The 20,980-nt window shown below is 40.5% G+C and overlaps 1 protein-coding gene across 2 annotated transcripts in view; it reads right to left on the reverse strand.

Annotated features, from left to right (window-relative positions):
• LOC139314897 (calcium load-activated calcium channel) overlaps positions 1 to 20,980 on the reverse strand; it is a 188,552-nt gene that overhangs the window by 44,031 nt on the left and 123,541 nt on the right. For both annotated transcript variants that reach the window (XM_070940873.1, XM_070940874.1), the window contains one exon: positions 9,477 to 9,622. In XM_070940873.1, the coding sequence (XP_070796974.1) occupies positions 9,477 to 9,622 (146 nt within the window). The remainder of the gene's footprint in view (positions 1 to 9,476; positions 9,623 to 20,980) is intronic.

The raw sequence follows: 20,980 nt of genomic DNA on the forward strand, positions 1-20,980 counted from the left end.
AGCGGTGGGCCAGTTTCCTCACCGGCCGGTCTGTGGGGAGGTGTTTCGTGGACAGCCTCACCCGATCTCCAACTTCCAGCGGTGGCGTCGCTTGGCGGGCGCGATCGGCGAACCATTTATAATCCTCTTTCGCCCGCATCAGCTGCCGCCGCACCAGTTGCTGCACCGCCTGCAGCTCTGAGAGGAAGTCCCGGGTCTCGGGAACAGGGGAATCCAAGATTGTCAATGGGAAAAGCCGTGGATGGTATCCGACGTTGGCATGGAACGGGGTCATCTGGGTGGAGGTGTGTTGGGAGTTATTAAAGGTGAACTCCGCCAAGGGAAGGTACTCGGCCCAGTTGTCCTGCTGCTGGTTGACGAAACAGCGGAGGTACTGCTCCAGTATGCCCATGACCTTCTCCGTGCCCCCATCAGTCTCCGGATGGTGCGACGACGACAGGCACACCTGCACCTCCAGCGCGGCCATCAGGCTTTTCCAGAAGCAGGCCGTGAACTGGGCCCCGCGGTCCGAAACCACCCGGTCCGGCAGGCCGTGGAGGCAGAAAATATGTTGCAGGAACAGGCGAGCCATGGTGCGGGCCGAGGGCAGGCCGCGGCATGGGATTAAATGTGCCATCTTCGTGAGCGCATCCACCACCACGAGGACGGTTGTGAATGTAGCGGACAGGGGCAGGTCCATCAGGAAGTCCATGGAGATGGCTCCCCATGGTCTCTCCGGTGTCGGCAGCAGCTGGAGGAGTCCAGGAGAGGGGCCGGACGCGGTTTTGGCCTGTCGGCACGTCACACAGGACGTCACGTAGGCGTGCACATCGTGCCGTACCCAAGGCCACCAAAAAGTCCGCGTCACCAGGTTCAAGGTCTTAAAGAAGCCGAAGTGCCCCGCCGCGGGGTTGTCATGGCACTGGTTCATGACGAGGGCTCAGAGCGGACTCGTGGGCACATACAGTCGACCCCGGTGCCTGAGCAAGCCCTCCTCCATGGTCCATGGGGACGCGGGGCCGACGTCCGCTCTCCGCTGCTGCGACCAGTCATCCCGTCGCTGCACTTCCAGCACCTGAGCCCGCAGGTCCACCGGTTCCTGGACCGCAGCCAAGGAGTCCGCTGGCAGCACCCTCCGGGAGGGAAGGGAGTCCTTGGGGCAAAAGTATTCTGGTTTACGGGATAGCGCGTCCGCTCTCTGGTTGAGGCTGCTCGGGACGTACGTGACGTGGAAGTTGAACCGGGCGAAAAACAACGACCACCGGATCTGCCACTGGTTCAACTTCCTGGCCGTGGTGAGGCCAGAGATTTTCTCTTCCAAGCTTTCGGACTCATGCTAGAGCCCATCTTCAGGGAATTTTGCTACTGCAGGGATGTCAAACTTAAGGCCCAGGCTGACTGGGCACTGATCTACAATAATCTGGGCTGGAACACTTTCAGCCTTAGATCCGCAAGGCCGGCTTAGAACCAGTGAGGGGCTGTACTGCCCCTAGGCTCATGCACAAGAAGCGGTGAGCGCACACAGGGCCTGGCATTCGTGGGGACCATCTTGCCCTGCAGGATGATTGTGTTCTGTCTGGTTCCCTTTCACCCAGGATGCCAGCGCTCACTGCCTCCTGTGTGCATGCCCAGGGCATGGGGCCGAGGCAGCGGGGTCGCTCACTGGCTCCAGGGCAGCTGAATGGGTCAGATCTAAGGCTGACTGCATTCAGGCCCGGATGGCCACCACAAGATGTAGATCAGCACCCAGTTGATCTGGACCAGGCAGAGGTGAAGCAGGCCGGTCTTTTGCCTTTTCCATGGTGGCCCTGCAGGCCAGAGTGAGAATTTGGCAGTGCTGCTGGTTGCTGTGCTGCTGCCGGCCATGGCTTTCCCATGTGGGGGCTGGGGCAGTCCCAGTAAAAGGGAAGCCTCGCAGGCTGCGAGGACAGGCTCAGAAAGGGACAAGGGGGAGAGACTGGCAGCGCTTCCTTTTTACTGGGACAGCCATTGCCCCTGTTGGAAAGCTCGTGTCTCATGCCTGCTCCTGGAGCCCACTGGCTTCCACATTCTTTGAACCTGCCAGACAGGAGTTCAATCGGAAAAGCTGGTCCAGGTTTCCCAATCTCCAGGTGGAAGAAAGGCTGCCAGAGCCTCGCCCCACGCTCTGTGCTCCGAGGCAGTGCCCATGAACGGGGCTTGGCCAGGGGCATCCATGGGCAAGACAGCATGCCGTCACATCTGGAGAGTGCTGCAGGGCAGAGGTGAGTTTGAGGTGAGCTGGAGCAGCTGCATCCTGGCCTGGGGCTCGAGTGGATAGATTGGAGTGAGACTGCAGCCTGGGGGTTTGGCGAGGGAGCCTCTGGGTATGTGCAGAACGCCCCGGCTTACTTCACCTGGCCCTGGATCTGCAGCTGGGAAGCCCGGCCATGATTTCCCAAAGGGTAGTGGTCCCAGTAAAAGGGAAGCCTCGCGGACTGCGAGGCCTGGACAAAGAACAGGGCATGGAGGCTCTGGTGTGGGCATGGCATTCTACAACCTTGTGGTGACCATCTGGGCCAGAACGCGATCAGCCTTAAATCTGATTCAACAGGCTATCCCGCTGCCCCTGCCCTGCCCTCTGGGTGTGCTCATAGGAGGCAGCGAGTCCTGCAGGTTGACTATGTTCTGCACCCCCTTCTTTCATCCAGGACGCCAGTACTTGACAGTGTGCACACGCCCAGTGGGTGGGGCTGAGGTGGGTGGAGTGGTCTCTGGCTGGCTCCAGGGCGGTCGCATGGGTCGGATCTAAGGTTGACCATGTTCCAGCCAGGATAGCTACACCGAGTTGTAGATCAGAACCACACCCGCACCAGCGCCTTCATGCCCCGCTTGCCAGCCTGGCCTCGCAGCCCCCTGCCGGTTAGATGGGTCAGTCACGGGGGGGGGAACTATCCATTTTTGTCACAGAACTTCTGGACATACCGTAGCAATGGGGACTCATGATGAGAGACTCGCTTTCATTGTGGCACCCAGAATGGAATGGCCGCTAGTTCTAGGGCTCACCTGGTTGAGGAAGTGGAACCCCAGAATGAACTGGAAGCAGGGGACTCTAAGATTTCAATGTGGAGTGACTGAATCCGATGGCCGAAGGGAGAAACTGGGGGGGAAACCCAAACAAAGAAGCAGCAATGGCAGGAAAGGCCGTGCCAGACCAGGGCATCCCCAGGGAGTATAAGGACCTAGCTGAGGTATTCAGTGAAGAAGCCTCCGACAAGCTCCCCACCACCACCACCCCACAAACTGCACTATCGAGATCCTCCCAGGGGTCAAACTACCAAAACCAAAAATGTGTAGCATGTCCCCCAGGGAACTCAAGGAATTGAGAACCTTCATAGATAAAAACCTGGCGAGAGGTTTCATCAAACCCACACAATCAAAAATTGCTGCCCTGGTGCTATTCAGAGAGAAGAAAGGTGGGTCTTTGCACCTTTGTGTAGATTATAGAAATGTAAACACTGTGAGTGTGGAGAATGTGTACCCCTTTCCCCTCATGAAAGAATGTTAGCCCATCTCTCCAAAGGATTTTTTTTCAAAACTTCAGAGAGGCTTACTACCAAATCAGGATTAGGGAAGGGGATGAATGGAAAACAGTTTTTAACATTCCTTTGGAGTGTTACCAATTCAAAGTGTTCCCATTTGGATTACAAGGCACCCCTGTCGTGTCTATGCAACTGATAAACAAGGTGCTCCATAAGCACCTGTACAAAGGGGTTCTGATGTACTTGGATGACATTTTAATATACACAAAGACAAAAACCAAGCACGTAAAGCTTATCCGAGCGGTCCTAAACAAACTCCGTGCTGCGAAACTTTACACATAAATATCCAAATGTGAATTCCACAAAGACGGAATTGACTATCTGGGATATAGGATTTCCCACAAGGGCGTGGAAATGGACCCAGGGAAAGTGCAAGCAGTGATCGACTGGGCTTCCCCCTGCACCTGCAAACAATTACAAAGCTTCCTGAGGTTTGCAAATTTTTACTGGCAATTTATCCCAGCATTTGCACAAATTGAGCTCCCAATCACTAACATACTGAAAACATAGTGTGTGGGGGGGCGGAGGGGGGGACACAAACCAAAACCAAAGCAGCCCATAAACTGGACCATGGAATGCCAGGCAGACTGAAACAATTGTTCTCAGCCAAACTAGTCCTAAAACATCCAGATCCAGAACAGCTGTTCATCATACAGGCAGATGCAAGTAGGGTAGCAGTCGGAGCCATCCTACTCCAAAAAAACGAGTAGGGCCAACTGCAGCCCTGTGCATACACGTCTAAAAAACTAACCGACACTGAACAGAGATGAGCTATCTGGGAGAAGGAGGCTTTTGCATTATTGCAAGTAAGGCTCCCTTACTTGGAGGCATTTCCTAGAGGGGGATAAAATCCCTTTTGAAGCCTGGACTGATCATTAAAACCTAGAGACCCTGATTTCCGGTTTGGCGTTGTGGCGAGACAGTTGGGGAATTAGCGGGCTCTTATGAGCTCCGTGAAAACCCCGGCTGACGAACCGCTGCCAATGGGTCTGCGGACCAGAACTGTCCTGTAGGGACGGGGAAGAAAGAGAGGCACCTCGGACGACCAAGAGGAACAGGCAAGTTCCTCGAAGGTTGGAGGGAACTCTCTGTGACATGGCGGCGGGGGATGGCAGCCATGGCGGCTGCCATGAAGCTGGGAGAACCGGACTAAGTATACAGCTGGAGAGAGAAGAGGAATGGAACGGAGTTTTTTGAAGCCAGGTGAGTGACAGCCAACCCAGGTGTGAAATAACAAGGGAAACATCTTTTAATTATAAGACCCCTAATGATAAATAGTGGCTAAGGAGTGTGGGGGCAAAGAAGATTTTGAAATGTAACTTTAAAGAGACAAATACCCGATAGAAAATTGATTTTTAAACAAACTATTTGGAAACCTTAAACAATTTGAGAATGGTCAAAGGATTGGAAAGATATAAAGAGATCCTTTTTTTTCTTCTCTTTTTTAAGCCGAGGTGGCGCAGTGGTTAGAGTGCAGTACTGCAGCTACTTCAGCAGATCAGCGGATCAAATCTCACCGGCTCAAGGTTGACTCAGCCTTCCATCCTTCCGAGTTGGGTAAAATGAGGACCCAGATTGTTAGGGGGAAATATGCTATTTAGTATACTGTCTTTGGTGTAAGCCACCCAGAGTCCTCGGAGAGTGGACGACATAGAAATATGACTAATAAATAATAAATAAATAAGTTTTTTAAAAAACAAAGATAATGGATAATAAGCTTTAAAAAAGAAGTGATGTACAAATAAAAGGGAAAAAAGGAGGGGAAAAAGAAGTGAAAAGAGATTTAAATTTGGACTGGACTTTAAATATGATTTGGTACTTTTAAACCTAAAAGAAAAAGAAAAGCTAAATAAGATTGTTATGTAATTGAAACAAAATGGATACTTTTTAAACAATCAGAAATTGTGGATTGTAGAGAGACACCATCTGGAGTAAAAAGGAATATTGCAACTTGGTTTTTGTTTTGGAAAATTGTGGACTTCACAGATAACATCCGTGAGAACTTGTGGAGGAGGATTTTCCTGTCTACAAGCGGTTTGACTTTTGGAGAAAAAAAAATAAAAAGAAAGGAACACAACGGAACTCTTATAACTGGAATATTAACTTAAAAAGAAAAATGGTGCAGGAATTAGAGAAGGAACAAATTGATCTATTTGACTTGGACAATAGAAATAAAAGAAATAATTATAATGTTGCACAGAGGACAAAAATTTGAAGATATAGAAGCTGAAATGAAATATACAAGTGGACAAGAAAAAGAAGATGGAGGAATAAGACATAGAGGTGGAGAATAAAGAAGATAAAGACAATGTGATTAAATATGAATAAGTAACTGAATCCTTATTAGGATTTTAAATGTATTGTGAGCCGCCCTGAGTCTTTGGAGAGGGGCGGCATATAAATTGAATTAAATTGAAATTGAAAATAGTAATAATAAAAAGGAGGTCTCTAGAGATTATAGAGATTAATAATAATATAATGGTGATTACACTGGGATTAACAGTGAATGATAAAAGAATAAAAGGTTGGTAAATATTAAGGAAAATAAATAAGTCCAGGACTTGGATTTATAAAACTATATTGAGATTAATAAACATGAGAAGAAATATGTTACAGATACTTAGAAATGAAATATGGATTGAAGTTAAAACATATGAGAAATAGACTATGTTAAAAATATATATATCAATGGATATGAAGAAGTAATTTTTATTAAGATGGTGGATGATATTATTTGAGGGAATTGATAGCTATAATAACTGGGATACTGTTTAAATATTTATAGAGATTACACTGGGATTAACAGTGAAAAAAATAAAGATGATTACACTGGGATTAACAGTGTAATCATGGAATGATAAAATAACAATGATAATAATTTGAATATTTTTCACTTAAGCAAAAAAGAAAATTGAAACAATATATGATTATGATTTACAAACAAAAACTATTTAATTGGTGTTTACAATAATGGAATAAAGATTTAATGAGCATTACGTGAAGAAATAAATAAATGTAAGGAAGTTATAGAAATGGAAATAATTTTGAAATATAAACATGTTTGAACTGTATTGTTAACAGGATTTAGGGTATGAATTGTGAAATGTATTATGAGGTATTAATTGAATTAAGATTTAAAGTGGGTTAATAGAAGGGTAATTATATTGATTAAATAAACATGAGTAAACTTTTTTAAAGATGATATTAGTTGAAATATGTGATTTAAGATTAAGAAATAAGTGTTATGGCAAAATAGAATATATAAAATTTTGTTAAAGGTGACTAAAATTGAACAAATTGATGACTGGATCAAAGCTCTGTTCCGAAAAGATGTAATTTGTGTGTTTGAAAAAAAAAATTAAAAAAAACTTTTTGCAAAAAAACCCAAACCCACAGAAACTCTCCCCAAAACAAGTTCGCCGGGCTCAACACTTCAAATGTTTCAATTTCAACCTAAAATACTTCCCTGGGGGAAAAAACTTTTTAGCAAACACACTATCCAGAAAGCCTCAGTTTAATAGTGGAAAACCTGAAGTGATCAAACCCCTGCTCTCAACTGGCAGCCAAAGTGATGACCAGGGCTCAAGCTAAACAAGAATCACTAACAGACAATGCTACCACTCAGGTGTTTAAAAAAGTCCTACAAACCAATGACTGGTTCCTAAAACATTTGTTTAATTAAAGATGACTTAGCTTGGGTGGGAGAAAATTATATGTCCCAGCTAGTCAGAGAATTCCTCTCATGTAAACATGCTACGACTCCAAACTGGCTGGTCACTTCGGCTCGTGAAAACCCTACACCTTATCAAAAGGCAATTCTGGTGGCCATCTCTTAAGAAAGACATTGAAAGCTATGTTGCCAGTTGCCCTATCTGTGCAGCAGCAAAGAGGAGACAAGGGAAATCCCCCCAGGCTTTTACAGACAGTAGCCGAGCCTTCAGCACCCTGGAGTGAGATCTCTATAGATTTTATTGTAGAGTTACCTGAAAGTGGGGGGAATACTGTTATCTGGGTCATAACAGACCTTTTTTCCAGTAGGCCCACTTCATTCCCTGCCAAAAAATCCCCACTGCTAAGGCACTCGCCAAACTGTTCCTGCAGCATATCTATCAACTACATGGGGCCCCACAAAGGATAATATCTGATCAGGGGGGTCCAATTCACTTCAAAGTACTGGAAGGCCTTTTTGGACTTTCTCAGAACCAGTCAGGGTCTAAGTTCTAGTCCTCATCCTCAGACTAACGGATTGACAGAGAGATTGAACTCGGTTCTGGAACAATATTTAAGATGCTTTATTAACTATCAATAAGGTAAGTGGACTGACTTGCCTTTTGCAGAAGTTGCCTATAATAACTCTGTGCACTCTAGCACTGGGTTCACCCCATTTTGAGTTGCCACTGGCCAGGACTTCATCCCAATGCCAGAATTACCAGTAGAGGAACCAACCATACGCTCACTTAAGGAGTGGATACAAAAACTACCAAACACCTGGCCAGTAGTGAGACTAGCCCTGAATGAGGCTAGAGCTGCTTTTAAAGCCCAAGCTGACAAAAGAAGGACAGAACCAAACCCATTAAAAATAGGTGATAAGGTTTACCTGTCAACAAAATTCCTACAATCCTTACAACCCTCAAAGAAATTTGGACCCAAATTCATAGGGCCTTTCTCAATCACTAGAATCATCAACCCAGTAACGGTAGAATTACTACTCCCCAGACTGGTCTACTCAGTTTTTCACTGCAGCCTATTGAAACCTGAAATTACATCCCCTTTAAGGCCCCACAAAAATGCTCATCCCATCCTATTATGGTCGAACAACACTTTGAACACTTTGAAATCAAAAGTTGCTTGACTCCCGCACCCAGGAATTCAACTCCAGTCTCCTGGAGACATTTACCTCCCTCACAAAATGAGTGGGTAGCTAAGAAACATGTTAGGACCCCTGCGTTGCTGAAAATGTTTCACTCAAAGTATCCTAACAAACCAAACTAACTCTCTATGATGTTCATCTTTCTGTTCTCTCTTACAGGTGATCCCCTCATTTTTTTGAAGAGGTGCAGCATGACAGATCCCTATCGTTATACTGCCATTCAAGTGGGGAATACTCACTTATTGCTCTCATTCTGTTTTCCTATGTATCCTGTATTTCCCTAGTTTATAACTTTTATCCTGCCACCTATTCTGCCCTGTGCTTTGATTTACCTTGGGGGATGTACAAGGGGGGAGGGTCATCTGTTTTCTCTCAGTTTGGAAGCCTCACAGAAGAAACACATGGGAATGACTCCTTATCTCTTTCTCAGGATGACCCGTTTCCACAACATCTTTGCACCTGTGGAATAGCTCATTCAACATCAAACTGGGAGGAGGGGTTTCTAATCACTTTATCCTAACGGAATTGCCTGGGAGGAACAGCTTTGAATTGTTTTACATTCACTTTCTTTCAATAAAAGTTTCCTTTTGAAATGTTAAAGTTTCGAGAGTCCATGCTTTCTTGAACAGGAGGGAGAGGCAGGATCTTACAATGAGACTTTTAATGAATTGCTTCTCGATTCTCAGACATTGTTCTTTAAATTGTAGGTTTCTGAACTTTACAAAACAGCAGATTTTCTATCTGAACTCTTCATTTGTTATAATGTACAGCTGCTTTGGGAAAAACTAGGGTAGTGAAATTAACAGATAATGTGGAGACAGGATTTGACCTGTTTTTTTAAATCACTTCAAATCAAACTATGATCTGTATACAATCTGAGGCTTACATATTTTTCTTCCTTGTCAAAAGTGACAAAACAGCAATCTTGACTAGAATCACCCTAATTCTTGGGAATCAATATGTATCCTATCCACTTGATACTATCCAGGTCCCATAAAAGTTGGGGTACCCCCAATACTAATAAGCTTGTCAAGACAACCTTACAATATTGCTTTTATATTACATACCCGGATAATTTGGGCTGCCTCCAGCAGAATGTTGCTCCGTTCCATGCCTGATTTCTGACTCCATATTTTGAAAGCAGCATGTGCACTCTTTACAGCCAGATCTATCTCTTTCTCACCAGAGAAGGGTAAGTTCCCAATTACTCTGCCTGAAAAAGCAAAAAGGCGATTCAGTTTGCCAAAATCAATTGAGGACCCGGTTTGTGGGGGCAATAAGCTGACTTTGTATAAAATATACAATAGTATGAAGGCTATTGCTTAACGCATTGTAAGCCGCCCTGAGTCGTCGGAGAAGGGTGGCATATAAATCAAAAAATAAAAAAATAAAAAATAAAAATAAATAAAAAATTGATAATGCTTACTTGGCAATACTTATTAATACTATCTATTAAGTTACTTATTAAGAAGTGAAAATGACTTGATAATAAGTAGCAATTCAATATTACAGCACCTTCTGCCACAATTTTAACAAATCCACATTTTTTATTAAATTATTAAGTATTATAAAATACAAAATACAAAATATAAAAGTAAATAGAGGAACATTAAGGAAGGAGGGGTAAGAGTAAAGGGACGTGTCAAAGAGTAGGAAAAAGAAAAGAAAAAGAAGATTGACTTCCAACTCTGTTGCAGTAAAATAAAACTTCAAGTCACAACTTTTTGTTTTTCCATAATAATATAAACATAATAATATAAACAAGTCACTTCTATAAAGATCTACCTGTCTAATGTGTAAAACCCAAAGTCAAAGTTACATTCTTTTCCACATCAAGCACGAAATTCAGAAGCGGTTTTCATGTGGAAACAAAAGTACTTATATAATTTTCTTCAATCAGAGTAATCAGTTTTGTCATTTCAGCCAAATCCATCCACTTCTGCAACCATTTTCCCATGGTAGCTCCTTCAGAACTCAGGGATGTAAACCATCTGCTCCCAGTGATTTACAGTCAGGTCCAGAAATATTGGGACATCGACACAATTCTAGCATCTTTGGCTCTATACACCACCACAATGGAGTTGGAATGAAACAAACCAAACACAATGTGCGTTAACTGCAGACTGTCAGCTTTAATTTGAGGGTATGTACATCCAACTCAGGTGAACGGTGTAGGATACACAGTTTGTATATGTGCCTCCCGCTTGTTAAGGGACCAAAAGTAATGGGACAATTGGCTTCTCAGCTGTTCCATGGCCAGGTGTGTGATATTCCCTCATTACCCCAATTACAATGTGCAGATAAAAGGCCCAGAATTCATTTCAAGTGTGCTATTTGCATTTGGAATCTGTTGCTGTCAACTCTCAAGATGAGATCCAAAGAGCTGTCACTATCAGTGAAGCAAGCCATCATTAGCCTGAAGAAACAAAACAAACCCATCAGAGAGCTAGCAAGAACATTAGGCGTGGCCAAAACAACTGTTTGAAACATTCTTAAAAAGAAGGAATGCACTGGTGAGCTCAGCAACACCAAAAGACCTGGGAGACACGGAAAACAAGTGTGGTGGATGACCAAATAATTCTTTCCCTGGTGAAGAAAACACCCTTCACAACAGTTGGCCAGATCAAGAACACTCTCCAGGAGGTAGGTGCAAGTGTGTCAAAGTCAACAATCAAGAGAAGACTTCACCAGAGTGAATACAAAGGGTTCACCACAAGATGTAAACCATTGGTGAGCCTCAAAAACAGGAAGGCCAGATTAGAGTTTGCCAAAAAACATCTAACAAAGTCTTAACAGTTCTGGAACAAGATCCTATGGACAGATGAGACCAAGATCAACTTGTACCAGAGTGATGGGAAGAGAAGAGTATGGAGAAGGAAAGGAATTGCTCATGATCCTAAGCATACCACCTCATCAGTGAAGCATGGTGGTGGTAGTGTCATGGCGTGGGCATGTATGGCTGCCAATGGAACTGGTTCTCTTGTATTTATTGATGTGACTGCTGACAAAAGCAGCAGGATGAATTCTGAAGTGTTTCGGGCAATATTATCTGCTCACATTCAGCCAAATGCTGCAGAACTCATTGGACGGCGCTTCACAGATGGACAATGACCCAAAGCATACTGCAAAAGCAACCAAAGAGTTTTTGAAGGGACAGAAGTGGAATGTTATGTAATGGCCAAGTCAATCACCTGACCTGACTCCCATTGAGCATGCATTTCACTTGCTGAAGACAAAACTGAAGGGAAAATGCCCCAAGAACAAGCAGGAACTGAAGACAGTTGCAGTAGAGGCCTGGCAGAGCATCACCAGGGATGAAACCCAGCGTCTGGTGATGTCTATGCGTTCCAGACTTCAGGCTGTGATTGACTGCAAAGGATTTGCAACCAAGTATTAAGAAGGGAAAGTTTGATTTATGATTATTATTCTGTCCCATTACTTTTGGTCCCTTAACAAGTGGGAGGCACATATGCAAACTGCTGTAAGTCCTACACAGTTCACCTGAGTTGGATGTACATACCCTCAAATTAAAGCTGACAGTCTGTAGTTAACGTACATTGTGTTTGTTTCATTCCAACTCCATTGTGGTGGTGTATAGAGCCAAAGATGTTAGAATTGTGTCGATGTCCCAATATTTCTGGACCTGACTGTATATTCATCGAGATCAGATAGGTGTTCTCTAACCATTTTCTTGCTTATCTTAATTTGTATTTCTAGTCTGTCTTTTACAGTTATGCTTTTGGTAGGTTGGGCTATCGTTTCTTTTGCGTGAAGACTGATGCAAAGAATGAGCTATGCAGCTCTACTTTCTCTCTACTGCCTGATACTTCCTTGCCATCTTCTCTCTTTAGTGGACCTACTGTTTCCTTGACTTTTTTCTTTTTATTTATACACTGAAAAAAACTTTTTTTAAATTATCTTTGACTCTTTTTTTTTATTGCAAAAGTTTTACAATTACATTTTCACCCCTTTTTCCCCCCCACCTCCCCCCCCAAACTTCCCAACCTCCCTAACCCTCCCTAACCCTCCCCTCCCCCCGACTTCCCTATAATATACTCATACTCATAAAGAACCCTAATATAACACTTATATATAGACTTGAACCCCTCCCTCCCCTGTATAATGTTTCTCTTTATCTCATTACATTAAAAAATTTCTAGTACATTATTTTCAAATAAAAGCTATTTGATACTTTCTAGTTTGATATTTGTTCTGAACATATTCTATCCACCTTTTCCATTCCCACTCATAAGTCTCTTGTGAACAGTCTTTTAAATATGCTGAAATCTTCGCCATCTCTGCAAAACTGGCCATCTTCAAAGTCCATTCCTCAATTGTGGGCAAAGCTTCATTCTTCCAATATTTACCTATCAACAATCTTGCTGCTGTTATCATATACAATATCAATTTTGTTTCACCCGATGTAAAACCCTTAACTATACCCAATAAAAACAGTTGTGGAGAAAATTGAATTTTTTTCTTCAAAACATTCTGCATGACCCACCAAATTTTTATCCAAAAAGCCTTAACTTTCCTACAGGTCCACCAAACATGATAATACGTAGCATCCAAACATTCACATCTCCAGCATTTTGGCTGAACATTAGGGTACATACATGACAACTTTTTGGGATCTAAATGCCATCTATAAAACATTTTATAGAAATTTTCCCTCAGGTTCTGCGACTGTGTAAATTTAACATTCTGAACCCAAATTTTTTCCCATGTTTCCAGCATCACTGGTTCTTCAAAATTCTGTGCCCACTTAATCATACAGTCTTTAACTAATTCAGTTTCTGAATCTCTTTCTAGCAAAACATTATAAAGCCTTTTGATATGCATTGGACCTTTCTCTCTTATATGTCTAACCAATTCTTCCTCATGCAACATAATACCAGTTTTTTGGTCCTCTTTCCATCTCAGTTGTAATTGATTATATTGTAACCAAGTTAAATTAATCCCTTCATCCAACAGTGTCTGCAATGTCTTCAACTGCCATCTGCCCGCATCTGTAAAAAGAACCTCTTTATATAAAAACCCGAGTGACATTATATTTGTATTCCACAAAGTATGACCAAGATCCAGCCATAGCGGTATTTTATAATCCCATTTGAGTCGGTGCTTCTTCCAAACTCTCATCAAAGAATCTCTAAGTATATGACTTTTAAATACTTTATCTACTTTGTCGTCGTAAAATAAGTAAGCATGCCATCCAAATTCAAGATCAAAACTTTCTACATTCAATATTCCAGTCTTTTTCCTTCCAAACCAATCACTTGTTAAAGTTAAAGCTGCTGCATCATAATAAAGCTGTAGGTTTGGAAGTTTAAGACCTCCTCTTTCTGGAACATCTTGCATAATTTTCAATTTCACTCTCGGCTTCTTCTCGTTCCAGACAAACTTATTCACTCCAGATTGCCAAACTTTCAATTGTTTATCACTTTTAAGCACTGGAATCATTTGAAACAAAAAAAGAAATCTTGGCAAAATGTTCATCTTAACTGCTGCTATTCTTCCAAGTAAAGACAGCTGCAGTTTTTTCCAGGTCTCCATGTCTTTCTGCACCTCTCGCCACAACACCTCATAGTTATTTTGAAACAATTTCATGTTTGATTCTGCAACCTGAACTTCTAGATATTTTACCTTAGGTACAGTCTCAAAACCTGCCCTTCTTTCAAGCTCATGTTTACGATCTTGTGTCATGTTTTTAACTATCATTTTAGTCTTTTTTGGATTCAGTCTAAAACCTGAAACTTTACCATAGTCTTGTATAATGTCCTTCATCAGGATTATTGATTCCATTGGTTGTGATAGGGTAACAACCAGATCATCTGCAAATGCCTTTATTCTGTAATCCTCTTGCCTAATCTTTATACCTTTCAAGATATTAGAGTCCCTTATTGTATTTAACAAGACTTCTAGTGTTAAAATAAATAAAAGTGGGGACAACGGACATCCCTGTCTTGTTCCTTTTTCAATTTTAAACTCTGTTGTCAGGCTTCCATTAATAATGATCTGTGCCTTTTGCTCTTGATAAATTGCTGAAATCGCCTGTATAAATTGATCCCCAAAGTCCATCTTTTTTAAAGTCTTTAGTAGAAAATTCCAATCCACTCTATCAAAGGCCTTCTCTGCATCCAAAAAGACCAGCACTGCAGGAATCTGTTTATTCTTCTCAAGATATTCCAATAAATCTATTACTTGCCTTACATTGTCCTTCATGTGTCTACCCTCGATGAATCCCGCTTGATCCTCATGAATCACCTTTTGGATTACTGGCATCAACCTGTTGGCCAATACTTTCGCATAGATTTTATAATCTGTATTCAAAAGAGATATTGGTCTATAATTCTCTGGTTTTTTAGGACCAACTTGTTCTTTTGGTATCAAAGATATGTAAGCTGTTGTCCATGATGGGGGTATTTTACCCCCTTGTTGAATATTGCAAAATAAATCTCTAAGTTGTTCCACCATTTCAGCTTGCATTGTTTTGTAATACACTGCGGTCAAACCATCCGTACCAGGCGCTTTGGCTGTTTTTAACTGTTTAATTGCTACTATTATCTCCTCCTCTGTTATAGGATAATTCATTCTTTCCTTTTGTTGATCAGTAATTTTTGTAACTCTTTTATCGTTTAAGTATTTTTCTATAAGTCCATTCTGCACCTCCTCTTTGGCATATAGTTTAGTATAATAGTCCACAAAAGCTTCTTTAATTAATTTTTGTTGAAAAATTTCTTTCCCTCCAATATCAATACTATCTATAGTCCGTATACTTTGTTTTTTCCTCAATGTGTAAGCCAACCATCTGCCCGGTTTATTAGCGTTACAAAATGTATTATGCTTCGCATATTGTAAGTTTGTTGCAGGGGTTTAGTGCACCCTGTTATTAACACAGCTGCCTGCAATTTCTGCTGGTTCGAATCTCTCCAAGGCTCAAGGTTGACTCAGCCTTCCATCCTTTCTAAGGTAGGTGAAATGAGGACCCAGTTTGTGGGGGCAATAAGCTGACTTTGTATAAAATGTACAAAAGAATGAAGGCTATTGCTTAACGCATTGTAAGCCGCCCTGAGTCTCCGGAGAAGGGCGGCATATAAATCAAATCAAAAAAAAAAAAAAAAAAAAAAAAAACTTGTTCCGCCATAAGCATTTGAAATTGGTCTTTCAAAAGTTTTATAGCACTGCTTATTCTTTCATCTGTTGGATTTTTAATAAGTAACTGTTCTTTATTCTTTATTTCTATTTCCAATTCAGATCTTTTCTTTTGTCGAAACAGTCTATGTTTAGAGTTCATGTAGATAAGTACCCCTCTCATATAAGCTTTACTTGCGTCCCAGACAATTTCAATTGGGGTACCTTTATTCGAATTTATTTCAAAAAATTATTTCAAGTGCTTTTTAAGTTCTGTTGTATTTTTTTCATATCTAAACAAGTTCTCATTTAATCTCCAAGAACGTCTCTCAACCTTATCCATCTCAATTTCTATCCATACTGGGCTATGGTCAGTCAAAGTTCTTGGAAAAACCTTTGTTCTTTTTGTCTTGACAAGTAGATCATCTGACAACAAGATAAAGTCAATCGTAGAGAAGGATCTGTGTCTATCAGAAAAGAAAGTGTAGTCCAGTTCTTTTGGATTATGTATTCTCCAAACATCTTTTAGTTCCATATCTTCTTTCATGTCAAAAAAAGTCTGTGGTAGTCTGATTCTAGACTTTGCCAAACTCTTTTTATCTAATTTAGAATCAATTACTCCATTCCAGTCTCCCATAATTAAAATAGATCTGTAATCCCATTGCAGTATTTTAGTATGTAACATCTTATAGAAATGGTCCTGTTGTTGATTGGGAGCATAAATTCCAATCAGAAGAATTTGGCCATTTGCTGTAAGCAATTTAATTGCTACAAACCTACCATCTTCATCTGCTTCTATAACTTTAGTTGTTAACTTTTTATTTACATAAATAACCACACCGTTCTTTTTTTGCGAAGTTGAAGATATAAAATGTGTTCCTAGTTTGGAGTTTATCAAATATTTTTGATCTTGAGTTGTGATATGCGTTTCTTGTAAACAAATTATATCATTATTAAATTGTTTCAAATATGTAAATAATTTCTTCCTTTTCTGTGCTGAATTCAACCCATTAACATTCCAAGATAAACACTTAAATATCATCTCCCTCTTTTGGGAGCAAGGAGCAGAATAATTGAAGGTCATCCGAAAGATTCGATCTCGCTCCCCCCATGGCTCCAGTCTCTTGTGCAATACTCTTAGCTGCCTCCTTATCTTGCCTTTGTTGTTGTTGTTGCTTTTGTTTAAGTAACTTAGATTGAGCTCGAGTTATACGTTGATCCTTAACTTCAATCATCTGAACCGAATCCAAGATTGGAGAAGATTCCAGCAAGGGCTCATCTAAAAAACCTCCTTCTGCGCCTTGCATTTCCTCTAAATCCTGCTTAGACTGTCGTTGCAAATCTCGTTGCGGTTGCTTCTCTTCACTCTCTTTAATCTCCAGAACTGTAGATGTACGTGGAGATGGTGTTCTTTCCTTAAGAATAGTAGTGTAAAAATGCTGTGCCTTCTCCACGGTATTCAAGCGATGTCTTTCTCCCTTGTATCTGAAAATTACTCCAGCTGGTGCGTCCCACCGGAAAGGTATCTGTAAATTTTGCAATTCCTTAACAAGAAAACCAAATTCTTTTCTAGCTTTCAGGATTTTAGGAGATAATTCTTTATAAATTCCAATTCGTGAGCCCCCCACTTGCACAGAAGTGTAAAATGATTTTTGCAGGATATCATTTCTTATTTCTCTATCTGTAAAATATATGACCACATCTCTAGGTAATTGTCTTTGTCTGGCCACCCAAGAATTGACTCTGTAAATTTTGTCTATTTTATGAAAAACCACATCAGGATTGACTTGTATAATCTTGGCCAGGGCCTCAGAACAAACTTGTCTCAAATCCTGTCTTTCCTCCTCTCGAATTCCTCGAAGCCGTATAGCAAACTCCATTGCCCTGAATTGTATCATAACAATCTCGTCTTCAACTCTCTGCATTTTATTGTCAACATCAGCAATTTTATAATCATTGTCTTTCATCTTAACGTTAACTTCTAATTTAAGTTCTTCAACTTTAAAATCAACTTTCCCGATAAATTCTGCCAGGCCAGATGCCACTTCTGATATTTTTTTGGTCACCTTATTTTGATTCTGTTTCACCATATCTTTAACTTCATTAATTTCCTGCATAAATTCCTGATGTGATTTTTGAAGTTTATCATCTATCTCCTGATGTGATTTTTGAAGTTTATCATTTATCTCCTGTTGAGATTTTTGAAATTTATCATCCAGAGTTTTAGAAATAAATTCTTTTAAATCTGCCACATCAAATTCTTTTTTCTGAGTCTGTAACTGTTGAGCAGGGGGAAGTTGCGTTTCATGTTTGTGTGGGGGGGATCCCCCCCTGTTGCCTTCCCTTCCTGCTTCTTTGAAGCCATCCTGCCACGTGATCTAGTTTTTCTAAAGAGGGAAGTTCCTTTTCCTTTCCCTCCTGCACAAAGACTTCTAAAAAAGTCCCCCAGATTTGATCAAATAAAGGTTGAAGTAAAGCAAAGTCAAATATTGAAAAGGGAGAAATTTTCCAGTTATTTCTCTTATAACAAACAAGACAACTTTGTAGCAACTTGGAAACTTTGTAACAAGATAACTTCACCAATCCACACTCACTGGCTCGTTAACTCTGAGACTAAGCGCCATGTTTTTCAAAGCACTTTCACTCATTCGCATTTTTCTCAGATTAAAAAGTCAACAAAGCGCTAATACTTGCGTTTCCAAGTTTCAAGATTCAGGTAGTTTCGCTGTTTATTAAAGCTGGTTCTTTTCGCTTTAAATTTCCTGCAGCCGGCTTGTTCTGCAAAAGCAGAATCGTCCCACGTCGCCCGGAGTTTCAGCAGGTTGGAAGGGAGCCATGCCTGTTCTCTCCCCAGAAACTTCCCTGGGGGGTTACAGGGGCTCGACCTGTACCCTGCGATCTCTCCTTCTTCAATCCTGTGGATTTAGAAGTTTTCGAGCCGCTTCTTCGTCTCGAAGCGGCTCTACAGGCGGCGGGGCTGGCGGAGCTTCAAAAAGCGCCGCCGTCGCCGAAGACAAGGAAACCGGAAGTCCAATTATCTTTGACTCTTGATACAAGTCTTTGTTCATTCTGAGCTTTAGCTTTCCTGACTTCATCTTTGCAGATTCGGGCTATATGATTGACGGTTCAGTCTGCAGGTTATAGTTTCTGTTCCCCAAAGAACTGCATCCGCTATCACCAATATGCACCTTTTTTCCTAGAGAAGTCTGAGATACCATTCTTCCTGTCACAGGAATGCTGGGTTGTGTCTCCTTTTCAGAAACTATTGATGACTGCTGTTTTATAGTTTGTATCTGCATATTTTCTTCCAGGGGGAGGTTATGAAATCAATTGTTCAGTTCCAGAGGATTCATTGGATACTAGAGTAGATAGTAGGGGCTTTGCTCTTGGTTGCTGTTTTCTTCTAAAAGTGACATGTTTCCTTTAAAATTTTTTTTTTAAAAAAATATTTTCTTTTAATGCAAACATTTCATCTTTCATTAAACAGTATGTCGTCTGAGTACAATTTTTTTGTGCAATAAACATTAAAATTTACAACCATGTTCATTATTTATATCTATTCTTAGATTAATACTAATACATTACATATCTGTTGTAACATTTCTCTTCTTAGCTTATTTGACTTCGTAATACATTTTCAATATTTCAGTCCTCTGGTTTTATTTCTAATTTTCATATTTATTCTCTAACCATTGATAAAATAACTCCCATATACTATAATAGTCAGATTCTTCATTTCCTTTAATAACAAAAGTTAATCTATTCATTTCTGCACATTCTAATATTTTCTTAATCACATTTTCATCCGTAGGGATCTCTTCACTTTTCCAATTTTGTGCAATAAAATCCCCAACAAGAATAATTCAGGTTTGAGATATGTTGTTGTGTCATCTTCTCCAACCACATATGAATTTTTGCCCAATATTTTTTTGCTTCTACACGTGTCCACCACATATGATAATACGACCCCGGTATCTTATGGTATTTCCAATATCTAGCTGATTTGTCTTTAAAGATTTTTGCCAATCTTTCCGGTGGCAAATGCCATCTATAAAACATCTTGTACAAATTTTCCTTGTATGCAGTTGACATTGTTAATGTATAATTTCTATCTCATAATTGCTGCCATTTATCTAACTCTATCGTATAACTAAAGTTTTTTGCCCATACTGTCATTGTTTCTTTCACTTGTTCTTCTTCTAACTTAATACGCAATAAATAACTATACAATTTTTTTATCGCCCTCTCTTCTGTTCCTGTTAGTACCCAGTTCTGTCAATTCCATATAGAAACCATATAATTTAGCATCTTTTTCATATCTAGATTGTATTTGTAGTTGTGTATACCAAACCATATCAATCCCATTTTTTCAATTCTTGTTTCATTTTAAGTTCCCCCTTTTCAGTCAAAATATCTTTATATCTAACAATATTTCCCATGTTAATAATATTTGGATGTATAAGTGCTTCCATACTCAAAAGCCAAACTGATATCTTCAAAAAGTGTTGTTCTCTGATTTTCTCCCATACTAATAATAAAGCATTTCTTATATAGTGTCTTTGAAAGTAACCATGTATCTTACTTTTCCCATACCATAAGAAGGTATGCCAACCCAATTGCAAGTCATGTTCCTCCAATATCAATAACCTTGTATTTCTCAATACAATCCATTCTTTCATCCATGTTAACACTGCTGCCTGATAATATAATTCCCAATTTGGTAATCCAAACCCACCTCTAGTTCTTGCGCCTTGTAGCATTTTTAGATTAATTCTCGCTTTTTTCCCCTGCCAGATGTATTTTTTCTCCAATTTTACCAGGTTTGTTGAAACAAGAACAAGAACCTCGATAATATGTTCATCTTAATTGTAGCTATTCTTCCTATTAACAATAATTACAAGTTTTTCATTTCTCCAAATCTACCTTTGTTTTATCAGTTTATAGTAATTATCTTCCTTAATCGTTACACATCTTGCTGTTAAGTGAATCCCTAAATATTTTACTTTCTTTGTAATCAGGATAACTAATCTCTTCATTAATTCTTCTTTCTGTTTCTCTGTAATATTTTTCTCTAGTATCTTGTTTTTTTTCCTTATTAATTTTCAATCCTGCCACCTTACCATATTCTTCTATCCTTTTTAAAAATTTTGGCCCCGTTTCTTGTGGATCTTCTAAAATAAACACCAAATCATCTGCAAACGCCTGTAATTTATATTCTTCCTCTTTTATTTCCATATCTTTTATCTCCTTATCCTGCCTTATATTTCTGTTTAATACCTCCAACATCAATACAAATAGTTATGGGGACAGAGGACATCCCTGCCTTGTTCCTTTTATAACGTTAACCTTTTCAGTCATATCTCCATTTACCATCACTTTGCCAATTGTTTATAATATAACGTCTTAACCATATTAATAAATCTTTCCCCAAAACCCATAG

The sequence above is a fragment of the Pituophis catenifer genome, unplaced genomic scaffold (assembly GCF_029215685.1).
Source record: "Pituophis catenifer annectens isolate HBS135680 unplaced genomic scaffold, rPitCat1.0.hap2 SCAF_3, whole genome shotgun sequence".
Lineage (NCBI taxonomy): Eukaryota > Metazoa > Chordata > Lepidosauria > Squamata > Colubridae > Pituophis > Pituophis catenifer.